Raw genomic sequence first — 12,791 nt, 5'->3', positions numbered from 1 at the left:
AACTATAACTCTCTATTCAAAAAATTTGAACACTTTGAGATTAAGCATCATTATATTATATTATATTATATTATATATATATATATATATATTTATATTATATTATTAATAATATATTTTTTTTTACAAAGAAATAAAACCTATCAAATTAAAGTATAACCAAAATTAAAAGAAAAATGATAAAGGTCTAATTCGGTTGGTTAAATAATCTAAATCTAAAAAAAATATATATATTTTTTATCAAATTACTTAATTTATCAGAAAAATATATTAAAATACTATTTATTTGAAAATTTAATAGAAGAAAAAATTTCAAATTTTTAATACACTTGTAATGACATATTATTCCTGGTCAATTCCCGTCAATAATTTTTTTTTTAGCTTAAGGCTATCTCTGGTTTTTATTAAAGAATCACAAACCACGACCATATATCATTCTAGTTTATACCCTTGTAAATAAACCTTCTAACAAAATATTAGACATAATCTACTACATCACTTCCTCACAATTTGGGTTTTATATAAATTTAAATTTTGAATCCCTAAAATAGTAAAAAAAAATTATAATTATAATTTTAATAATATAAAATAGAATATAAATAATTAATATATTATAATATAGAGAGTAAAAAGAATATATTTAATATTAAAGGAAATAAAAGAAAAAAAAATAATATTAATAATATAATATTATTAAATATTAAAAAAATGAAGGTCTATAAAAGTGGAGCTCTGTATATGTGTTATCAACTTCTTAGTCTTGGTCTTCCTGATATTTAATAATTGAATTCTAAAGTCATTCCTCTTCTTTAGTATATTACTTCTTTTGCTTAGGTAAAATCGGATTCAGTCATCTAAGTCTTCGTCAATCCTTAATCTACAAGATAACTCCATTTCTCTCCTTCACTATATATTCTCAACCCCACCATTCATTTCTCCTTACTAAATTCTCCCATTACCAATTTCATTCAATCTAAGCTATCTGGAAATGGCGGATGAACTTAACAACAGCCTTCAAAAGCAGACTATGTTGCACGATCTCCAAACGATCCTTTCCTCGTCTGAAAGAGATTACCTTATTCGAAACAACGGCGATCAGGTAAACAAATGACTTACCTTGTAATAATTGTTACAGAACAATTTGTATACTGATTTTGGTTTATCTTGTTCTTATTTACAGGTCAAAACTGACAGTTTAAAGGGAAAAAAAATAGGATTGTATTTTTCAGCTTCATGGTGTCCTCCTTGTAGACGGTTCACTCCTAGTTTAGTGGATTTGTACAATGAGTTGTCAATAAAAGGCGATTTTGAAATCGTGTTTATCTCTAAGGATAGAGATGATGAATCATTTGAAGGGTATTTCTCAAAGATGCCATGGCTTGCAGTTCCATTTTCTGATTCTAATGGACGTAAACAGTTGAATGAGTTGTTTAAGGTGAAGGGGATTCCTTTCCTGGTTTTTCTTGATGATAATGGAGAAATTGTGACAAGTGATGGAGTTAAAATAGTTATGGAATATGGAGTTGAGGCTTATCCATTTAGTAATGATCGAATTAAGGAAATTAAGGAGGAGGAAGAAGAAGCTAGAGTTCATCAATCTCTTAAATCTCTATTAGTCTCCAAATCTCGTGATTATCTTGTCTCATCAGACGGAAAGAAGGTAACTTACTATTTTATGTTCTTTTTCTCTTCATTTTTTACCCCCGATGCATGATACTTGCATCGTACCGAGATTTGATTTAAGAAAATTTCGATATACATTACCACTCACATTGGTTGGTTGATATAGCTAGAAGGTCTAATGGTTTTTGTTACATTTTTATTTATTATTATTAAAAGTTAGGTATAAGATATATGTCACTATATCACTAATTTGAAGAAAGAGACAAGACACAAAATAAAAACAAATTGATGTCCTTGTTTTAATTGTCCCCACAATTTGTATGTAGAAGTTTTATTTGTCAAATGTCACTAATTTAATTTTGCTCTTATTCACATATATGGTAAAATAATTTTCAAATCACCAAATAAAAATGTAAAAATCATTTCAATATAACTCACACTAGATACTTATCTAAGATATAAGAAAATCCAGATTTCATTTCTACTAAGAATTAGAGATTCTTGAGTGGGGATCATGCTAACTTACTCTATTAAAAAAACATTTAATAAATGAAAAGGAAATCCTCACAATTTGTTTGTATGAAGTTTTTGCATCAACTACCTTAATTACTCTCTTTTTTTCAGCATTATAGGCCTATCTGGTTAAGAAACAGTTCCAAACCAAAACACTATTAGATCTAGAAATGATTTTGGATCTAAAAATTATGGATATAAGTTTATTAAAAAGAAATCCACAACAATGGAGATCCCACAGATGACTCCTATAAAACAAACACAAAAATGTCCATCACAAGTGGTTTTATATGCATTCTCAAACCTCATCCTCCTCCTATTCATTGACCTTGCATAATCATAATCACAATTGAATCTACAAAGTATATGATGAGAACTAATGTGTATATATATGGTGATTTGGGTTTTGGAACTGCAAATGTAGGTACCTGTGACTGAACTTGAAGGAAAGACAATAGGTTTATATTTCTCAATTTCTTCTTATGGAAGAAGCACTCAGTTTACTCGTAAGCTAGTTAATGTAGAAGAACAAATAAAGGCAAAAAATGCAGATTTTGAGGTGGTGATGATACCTCTTGATCATGACGAAGAACTTTTCAAGAAGGAGCTTGAAACTATCCCTTGGTTGTCTTTACCTTTCAAGGATAAGAGCTGTGAAAAGTTGGCTAGGTATTTCGAGCTCTCATCTCTTCCCAGATTAGTAATCATCGGTCCAGATGGAAAGACTCTTAAGTCGGATGTTGCTGAGATCGTAGAGGAGCATGGTGCTGAGGCATACCCGTTTACTCCTGAGAGATTATCCGAGCTTGAAGAGCTGGATAATGCGAAACGTGAAGCTCAGACATTTGAGTCAGTTTTGGTGTTGGGTGATCTTAATTTCTTGATTGGAAAAGATGGAGTCAAGGTAAGTCTAAAAGTTTTTTATTCATAAAATAATAGAATGGTGGTGATTGATCTTTTGTTTTCAGGTTCCAATATCTGAATTTGTTGTTGGGAAGAAAAATGTTCTTCTCTACTTCTCCGCTCACTGGTGTCCACCTTGTCGAGCTTTTCTACCAAAGCTAACTGAGGTAATTATTCAATTAAATATGAAATGAAACAGAAAAAGTCGATCAAGAGCTTTGAACAATCCCTTTTCTTAGAGTATTTCTTAATGATTGTGTGTTGTGTATGCCTATTCGCGGAGGCATGTTTGTGACTATAAGATAATCCTTTCAAATTAAATGGAGTCATGGTGGTTGATTGATGTGCTAACCTCCACCAAAGAATAATCGATTCTTGTACAAAAAAAAATATAAGATTAAACTGCATCCTACAACATGGATGTAATTGTATTTGAAAAACTTAGTCAAAAACATATTCAAAATTTCATTAGTTGTTTCTCGTTCAGAACTGGATCTAACTCTAAATCCGGGTGTAGAAACAAAAAGTATAAATGTTTCATTATGTTTCTCAAACTATCTTTTTTACAGGTTTACAACCAAATCAAGGAAAAAGAAGGTGAAGAATCTTTTGAACTGATTTTTATCTCGAGTGATAGGGACCAGGCATCATTCGACAGTTACTATGCCACGATGCCTTGGTTAGCACTTCCTTTTGGCGACGATAGAAAGGAGAAATTGTCGCGAACTTTTAAGGTTCGTGGCATCCCGAAGCTAGTGGCACTAGGTCCCACAGGACAGACCGTGTCAGAAGAAGTACGAGATCTAGTGATGAGGCATGGAGCAAAGGGGTACCCCTTTACAAAGGAACGGGTGGAGGAGTTGGAGAAGGAAGAGGATGAACTAACAAAAGAATGGGCTAAGAAGATGAAGATCGATAGCCTTCATAAACACGAACTTGTGTTAATTAAGCGTAGGAATTACATATGCGATGGATGTAATGAGGGTGGGGAGACATGGTCTTACTATTGCAAGGAATGTGATTATGATCTTCATCCAAAATGTGCTTTTCAAGGAGCAGCTAAAGAAGAAAAGGGTTCTTCTAAAGAAGGATGGGTGTGTGATGGTGAAGTGTGTAGGAAGAAGGCCTAAGGAACTATATCTCTATTTCTCTACTCTTCCTAAAAACTTATTTTAATAATGTTGTTTTCTGAATTTTAATAATGCCTATTTCTCTACTCTTTTGTAGTAGCAATTTATTTAACTTAAATTTTATCAAAATCATTACTAGGTACCTTATTAAAGATAAATGAATTCAAATTCAACCATAATAATAACTCAGATAATCATTTAGCTTAACTACTCATTTGTTTGAAAATTAATTAATTTATTGAAATTGTAAATGTAAATGTTATTTTACTTTTTGAAGAAGCACACAAACACCATGGTAAAAGCAACTGAGAATTCTTGACCTGCATTATTTATTGAGGCCTGAGCTGCATACTACACTCTATTGTATCACTTACAGGGTCTTCTTCTTCCTCAAGGCTGCTGTTGATAAATCCATCAACAACCTGGGGAACTGTCAAATTATATAAACCGTCACTTTTGTACTTGGTTAAGGCACCAATTGCACCGAGGAAACCCTCATGCCTCAAAAACAAAGCCTTTGCATCACCTTTAGACCTGAAAATACCACAAATACAATCAGAGGAACCGAGTCCAACTAAGCTTCGAACTAACGCATATCTAAGTAGGGAAAATTGTAGAGTCCCACAACGGAAAACTACACTGAAAAAAAACAGTTTAACTTCTTCTTAGTGTGTGAAGTCATATCTAAGTTGGTTAATTGTAGCATAGAAGGTGCATAGAAGACCTTGACTGATGTGGGTTATTTGTGATTATCTTCAATTACTATCCAATTAACCATCACTTGTCAATTGCATCATTCAAATCACTAACAAAAATGGCTCTTGCTTTTACCTAAACAATATTTTTTCCAAATAACCCGGCATATGGCAAGGTTAAACTATATTCTACTATGTTTTGTGGGCTTGCTAATCTGAGGTGGGAAAGAAAGATCAGATTCATGAGTTATTCAAAAAAGTCATATTGTTTAATCATTTCAAAAGAAAGAAAAAGTACAATTTACAGCATGCAAGGTCCCATCTGGTGTTGGGTTTTAGCATCTAATAATTGACAAATGATAAATACTCTGAAATGATTTAAATAAATTATATCAAACATGTTTATGAAAAGAAACATAGATGTAGTTCAATTAAGTTTTCTTTTATATATTATAAACCAATTGTGAATTGTGATCAATGCCGAAAAAAAGTGAACAAGATAGTTTGAATTTTCAGGGTCAGGAGAGCCAGACTAATGTTCCAAAAGTAAGATGTCAGACGCAATACAAAAAACAGAGAAGTCCTTTTCACTTACCAGAATTGAACTGCAACAGAAATGGTGTCCATTGTATAGGTATGGCCGCGGATGAAAAATCCCCCAAAAAATATCCTCTTCAGTCCAAAACGAAGTGCATTCAAGTATGAGATCTGAGATAATGGATGAGAGAAAAGGTCTCAAAAGTGTCTCCTTCCCTCTTCAATGCAACTTGTAAAGTTACCATTAGTAGTAGGCATTGAGCCTATTTTGAAACTGATATTTTTTTCAATCTCTATTCTCTAGCATAATCACTATTTTTACAATTATCAAAGTTAAAATTAAAATTTATTTTTTGTTGTGAATCATCATTGAGAAATCTTCACATTATAATGTAGTTTTTTAGCTTCAATTGGTACAAAGGTCGTCATCATCCAGATTATTTTCTACATTATTGTGATTTTTAAGAACCATAACAAATGTCAGTTACCTGCCCAATATTGTTGGAGATCATTCTTAGAAGTGACCTAGAAACATCTTCTGGTTTATAATCATCAAGCTCTTTATTTTCAGAAACCACCTTGCCAAAGCTAGAAGCAATCGCTGTTGATGCCAGTCCAATCTGGTATGTAACAAAATTGTTGTTACACTTAGTCTTCTTAATTTTTAGTTCTTCTCCTACTTGCAGAAAATGGAGACTATAAATGAATACCTTTGAATAGTCCAAGCCACCAAAAATGTCTCCTACGAGCATATCTATCGCTCTATGGTTACCTTGATGGCTCAACTTCAACAATTCATCAAAACTGTAAACAAATATACACAAAGACTTGAATAGGATGGCTACAGTAATGAAATTGGATTTTATATTTTTATTACTAAGATAGAATTAAAAGTAACCTCTTGCACTTAGTCAGAAGTTTTCCCAATCCCAAAAATGTCCCGCCACCTATACTTGTTCCACTAACACGCTCGTACAAATTTTCACCATCCACCTAAATGATGCAGAGAATCAATGCAGATGCTAAACACAAATAACCTTATGATGAAGGTAAATTTTTCATGTATCACAAGCTTTATGAAGAAGACTAGCATTTCTAGTAAATTCAGGTCGAGAGAAGGTATAAAAAAAAGACTAATTTTTTCACCTGATGATGAAACAAGAGTTTTAGTATATATCAAAATAAAGACAATATCAACAAACAGGGGCATAAGTGCGTTTGAGAAAACTGTAAATTAAATGCATAACATTGAATATTGAATTTTTTAAGCCGAATTAGTTAAGAGACTAACACATAATCGCGGCCTTCGCGATCGTGTGATTAAAGAAATGGTATTACACTTTCAAAAGTTTATTTAACTAATGTCAGTAAAGTATTTAAAGACTATTTTACCCTTATAATTTGATTAATTTTCAAAAGTTAAAGTTGTCTTTTGAATGCTCTTACTAGATCACTGAAGTAAGACATTCCTATACCAAATGTTTTAGCAAGTGATTTTATATAACATATCAAAAAAACTTATTGAAATAACCACTTAATCATTTGGATTAAGTGATAAGTTGTGTTAGCATAATAATATAGTATTATTTGGAGACTTGCATTTAAATTATAATAAACAGAATGCTCCTTTTACACTCTTTCCTTGGGTAAATGAAACAATGGTAAGTATAAACAATAAGAGTTGAAGAAACAGCTTGTTACTGCAAGAATTACCTTTATCATGCTTACACCAGATCCAATGTTGACTAGAAGATAAGGGTACAGATCATTATGGTCAATCTGCACATACTCTTTCTGACCATCCATGTATGTATAAGCTTCTGGGTGCACCGTCTACACACATGAATGAATTGAGCAGGAAAGGATGGAAAAAGACTAAATTAGAATAAAAGCAAGCCCAATCTGTCTCAAATGTCAATTTCAGGATGTGTGTAAACTATAGAAGTGAGAAATATGCTCCCACAACATGTACTTTCCCTATTTGTTTTTTACTATTTGCATATTTTTCAATGTTTTGGGTCTATCTTCAGGCCATGCAATATATATGTCTGATAAGCCCTTGGAAATATTGGAGAATTGCAGAGAAGAGGAATGGAAAAGGATACGGGTGATGTATTAGTATTCCATTATCTAACACATTTGTTAATATATATGTCAATATAATGTATATGCAGTAAAATATTCTGGATAATAAAACTATGCAAGAGTTGGTGCCTTATGGTTTCTAAAAATCATATGGTAAATGTGCAAAGTTGATATTAACCAACCTTAAGGAGAAAATTTGCACCAGAAACGAGGCATTCCATTTCATCTACTTTGTCAAAGACAATATCAAGTTTGTCTTTGAACAGATCAGCAAACTTGAATGCACCACCACCTGTGGCCTTCAGACAGATTATTACAATAAATTCATGAGTACCATTTTAGTAGAATAAGGTAAGGCATCTAAGGAAAAAATAACTGATATATTCTAGGTTATTATCCTACTAAAATTCATTTGATAATGGCTTAATTTAAAAACATCATTGTCTCAGATCCAGATGGGATTATATTTGAAAACTGTACATGAACTTAGTGTGACACTGATTGAGAAATTCATTGGCAGTTTCTCTTTCAGATCCGGATCCAAATACAAATTTAGAAACAAAAGTGTTTCCAAATAGGGTACCACCTCAAAAATCATGTTATCCATCAGAACCTCATTTATATCATCTAGAAATCATATAAATAACTTCAAGAAGAAGGTTAACTCATTCCTACTATTGGTAAAAGGTGAATGAATTTACTCAAACAAACGCATCACAAAGTGTGCAAGCACTTGAAGTAGAGATAGAGTAAAGGATCAGCACAAAAAGCTTGTATTAGAAAGTTCCCCATAATCTGGTGTACATGGTAAATCCGATGAAGTCCATTAAAAGCACAAAATAAATGAAACAGAAGTCCATCAAAATAAAAAATGTTAATAGAACCCTAACTACTTCTAGACCAGAACTAATATCTTCAACACTTCCTCCTCAAACTTAAGTTGCTTAAAGACTTCAATAGACTGGAGCTAAAAGACTTGCTAATAATCAGTATAAGCAAAAGGAAAACCGGGCATACCAACACTGATAAAGAAGACCGGGACTCTAAACAAAGAGAATCAAAGTGACAAAAGACAAACCATTAAAGAACAATTGAACAAAATAGTATATCAGGAATCGAGCAAGTCATATTAAAATTAAGATGAAAATAGTAACTAATAAGATAGAGCCAATTAAATTGGACAAACCAAACACATCAACAAATAAAAAGATGGAATGTTAGTAGTACTAGACCAACGTTGAAATTAACATCAGTACTATAAAAGGAAAAGAAAATGAAACCAAAAGAAGACTAATGAACCTTCCAGATTCAAAGGTGTGTCTGTGTATGAGAATTTTACAACAAAAAACGAAGAATAGGTATGAAAAGAAGTTAAGATGTTAAAATAGAAGACAGTTGATAGAAAAAAATAATACTATCCTAACTATGACTTATAAAAGCTACAACATAATATTAAAAATACATAAATAACCTTTAGCATAAATTTTACATAACAGAACCCTAAAATTAATGTCTTCAAGACTTCAACAATAAGCTTTACGAAGTTTAATGTGATTGATTACCTTAACAATATTCTTTCCACTGGCAGGGACTTCATTATGCCACACACCTGAATTCATCTTCACCAATAAGCAAATAAGAGAAAGTAAATTTTAAAGGAGCTTAAAGTGAAAAGTATTAGCAATAAAGAACAGCTTTTCCACTAGTTAACTAATCATATATGTTGAGACTTATGGAATCAATTTGCTCACCTTCTTCACCCACAACGGTCAAAGGGTATAATAGCTAATTATGGTGGCTAATTTGGTAAGTAACCATGCAAATTGTATCCTTTTTTTCTTAGTTACCATTGGCAGGCCTTTATTTGCAGCTTTCTTAAAAGGGCTTTGAATAATTTTACCAACTCTTTTTCCCAATTTGTACTTCAAACAAGAAAATTTTCTCTGTCCAATGAAATCCAAAGGTTCCTTGAGCACAAAATTGTCCATGATATTGAATACAAGTTTTATTAACTCACATGCAAACATAAACCTAGATCAATGAACTGATATCAACATGAATCATGTAACAAAATGAATTGGAACAGTTACCAGTATGATGAAGATGTTTGGATGATAAAAACTCTAAGCACTGACTAATCTTGCATGTCTCAAACTTTACAAAATGAAGTCTTCCACTCAAGATAAGATTGTTGCTGCTGCTATCACAAGAAACCTCCTCTTGATTATCATCCAAAAATCTAGAATCATCTTTGCGGGAAAAATAAACCAACTTGATAAGAGTGCCTGCCAGAAAACCTCGAAAGTAAAATCACTATATATGATAGAGGAAAACAAAACACTAAAGTGATAAAAAAGAAAGACTAGGGCAAATATTCAGAAAAAGGGTTGAGAGATTTGGCTATTACCTCCAATATCAAGAGCTAAATGCGATATATGACCGAAAGAAGAGTTTGAATCTCTCTGTTTTTCACTCTCCTCCATGATTTCTGCAGAAGAACTCGTCCAATATTGTCAACCAAGGTCTGAATCTTGCTCCCCCCTCTCTCTAGACTTTGAAAAGGCAGTAGTGGTAAATGAGAGAAGAAAGCGCTAACTACCCATTACCTAAAACTCGCCGATAACAAAACAGACGTCAATATCAGTTGGGTGGGTGCTGATTTTGGCATTTATCGGCGTTCACCAATAAAGACTGAATTTTTGTCTCGCTCTCTTTCTTTTTCTCATTCTCAATTTACTTTTCTTTCATTCCCTATCTTGGAGATAGTTTAACGTGACTAACTAGGTATTTCAATTATTTTTTTTTGAAAATTATATATTTTTTAATTATTAAATTATTTAATTTATTAATTAAAATATTTTTTATTTAATTTTATAAAATTTAAATTTTAAATTTTAAATTCGATAGGTTAAACTAATTAAGATAGCATGTGTTCCACCTCTGTACATTTATAAAACAAGATAAAGGATGAAATAAATAAAAGTTTAATTTTATAAAATTACCTCAATAGTCATAAAAAAATTTGAAACAACTAAAAGTACACCAAAATATTTCACAAATCATAGAATTTATCTTTCAAATATATTTTTTTTAAATTTAGGAAGTTAGCGCAATTCTTTTAATTATAATACCCTTCAATTTATGATATTTTTAGTGAGAATTTAATCGATAACATTTGATCTTTATATTCGATTCTTAATATTTGAGTTATCCCAATTAACTTACTTAAGTATTTATTGTTAAAATAAAATAACATATTTTTAAATAAAAAAGAATTTTTAGTCTAAGTAAGCATATCCAAACTTTTGTAATCATATATACTATTAATATCATTCATTAATAAAACAATGATAAAATTATTAGTAATTTTATAAGTGAAATTAGAATCAATTAATATAATATTATTAAAAAATTCTTAATACTATATAAAATCAAAAGTTACTGAAATATAACATATATTTTGATTCAAATGTTGGAGGATATTTATTTGGATCAAAACAATGTTGGCTAAGTCATATGGGTGAGTGTATGTACTTAATTTTCATTTTTATTTCAAATAAAATTATTATATAGATGAATTAATTTTGGTATTATTAATTATAAGTTTTATATTTATGAATTAATCTTTCATTATTAAGTTGTTTATTTCATTACTCAATTATAAATTATGTTTATATTGTTATAGTATTTCATATATTATCTAGTAGTTGCAATAGAGAGAGATTAATTTTGTTCAACGAAAAAAAAAATTTAAATAATACACAAAAACCTAAAAGATAATATATAGGTAGACCAACATATCAATTGATTAAAGACATATAAGAAGATATTTTTCTTTCTTTTTAAGATATATAAATGCCTTTTATAAAAAAAACAAATATTTAAAAGTTTGATAAAATTATATAAATGAATTTTTTAATACGATATATATTTATGGGTGTTGAACCGGCCGGTTAAACGGTTCCGGTTGACCGGTTATGTCCGATTTTACTTCTTATTTTACAAATCGGTTAACTGACCAATATTGATATCGATTTTACCGGTTTTGAAACTATTGGTTCCGATCAGTACCGGTCGGTTAACCAGTTTTAACTTGTGACTCGATAATTTAATTTTTTAAATTAAGTATTAAACTTTTAAATGATTTTTTTTCTAAATTACGCTGTACTTTTTTTTTTATTCTTCATTTATCTAATATTATATTATAATATATTATAATATAATATAATATATTATAATAATATTTTATAGATATATTTTAAAAATATTTTATAATATATTATATTATTCTAACAATATAATATATTTTTAAAGTTTCTATTTTTAAACTAATATCCATATAAAATAGATTTTTTTAAAAACATTTCTATACAAATTATAATTTAAAATTAAAAGAAAAATTAATATATATATATATTATTAAATATTATTTATAATATATCTAATATTTACAAGATAACTAATATAAATATATAAATAATTAAATTATTACCGGTTTACCGGTTAAATCGCTAGAAAAATAGTTCAACCGAAAACCGAACTGTTTAACTAGTTAACCAATAAATCGGTAAAATAAAACTGGTAAGCTATCAGTGGTTGGGTTATCGATTTTTCAGTTTTTTTACACAACCCTATATATATTGTAATATATTAAAAATTTATAATATTATAAATAAATAAATATAAACTCTTATCAAATATGAATAATAAATAAATATACTAGTTATAATATATATTTAATTATGTTTATTAGTGTTGTGGGACATAATCGAAGTTGAAATAAATAGTACTCACCTTTTTGTGGTCGTCATCATTATCATCATCGTTTTTATCGTCTTCGTTACCTTCTTCGTCATCAACATATATGGTCTAAACATGAGAGGGCTTCAATGGTTAGGATATCCTAATGATCGTCTTTCTCTTCTCATTCATTGTAGTTTCGTTATTCATAAAAAATTGATAAGAATTTGATAAGAAGACATTCATTTAACATTTTTATATCATCATGACATCTTCCTCTTTGACCACTTACTCTTATTTATCGGTTAACCAACAATATCTCTTCTTACCTAATAGACCTCTCATATTACTAATCTCGTTATCTCACTTCTGCACTCAACTATCTCAACAGTACCAATATCTTTTACCATCACTTTTGGCAAACCAATCATCTAATCATATCACCAACCTTTTTACCCTAATTTTTCAGTAAACCAACAAATTCATTCATATATTTAACCACCAATACTTTCTGTTCTCCAATTAAATCTTATTCATAATCTTATGATAAATATATTGTGCCTCA

The 12,791-nt window shown here is 30.0% G+C and overlaps 2 protein-coding genes across 3 annotated transcripts; one reads left to right on the top strand and one right to left on the bottom strand.

The window, feature by feature from the left end:
• The first annotated feature begins 790 nt into the window (after positions 1–790).
• Positions 791–4,255, top strand: LOC124911247 (probable nucleoredoxin 1). Its single transcript, XM_047451701.1, has 5 exons — positions 791–1,099; positions 1,181–1,660; positions 2,561–3,040; positions 3,105–3,206; positions 3,609–4,255. Exons 1-5 carry the CDS (start codon positions 989–991, stop codon positions 4,167–4,169), a joined length of 1,734 nt encoding a protein of 577 aa, XP_047307657.1. The 5' UTR covers positions 791–988; the 3' UTR covers positions 4,170–4,255.
• Positions 4,256–4,308: 53 nt separating this feature from the next.
• Positions 4,309–10,184, bottom strand: LOC124911248 (pantothenate kinase 1). 2 transcript variants are annotated; one of them, XM_047451702.1, is made up of 10 exons: positions 9,894–10,184; positions 9,577–9,771; positions 9,049–9,095; positions 7,669–7,785; positions 7,115–7,234; positions 6,300–6,394; positions 6,112–6,205; positions 5,890–6,021; positions 5,460–5,572; positions 4,309–4,703 (listed from the first exon to the last, which is right to left on the bottom strand). In XM_047451702.1, the coding sequence occupies exons 1-10, from the start codon at positions 9,967–9,969 to the stop codon at positions 4,499–4,501; spliced, it is 1,194 nt and encodes a 397-aa protein (XP_047307658.1). In that variant the 5' UTR covers positions 9,970–10,184; the 3' UTR covers positions 4,309–4,498. The 2 variants fall into 2 exon arrangements, with proteins under 2 accessions (XP_047307658.1, XP_047307659.1); XM_047451703.1 differs by lacking the exon at positions 9,894–10,184 and having other exon boundaries at positions 9,049–9,105; positions 9,577–9,719.
• Between the last annotated feature and the right edge of the window lie 2,607 nt (positions 10,185–12,791).

This window comes from Impatiens glandulifera, chromosome 8 (genome assembly GCF_907164915.1).
Source record: "Impatiens glandulifera chromosome 8, dImpGla2.1, whole genome shotgun sequence".
Taxonomy (NCBI): Eukaryota; Viridiplantae; Streptophyta; class Magnoliopsida; order Ericales; family Balsaminaceae; genus Impatiens; species Impatiens glandulifera.
This window is presented reverse-complemented; position numbering and strand designations above follow the sequence as displayed.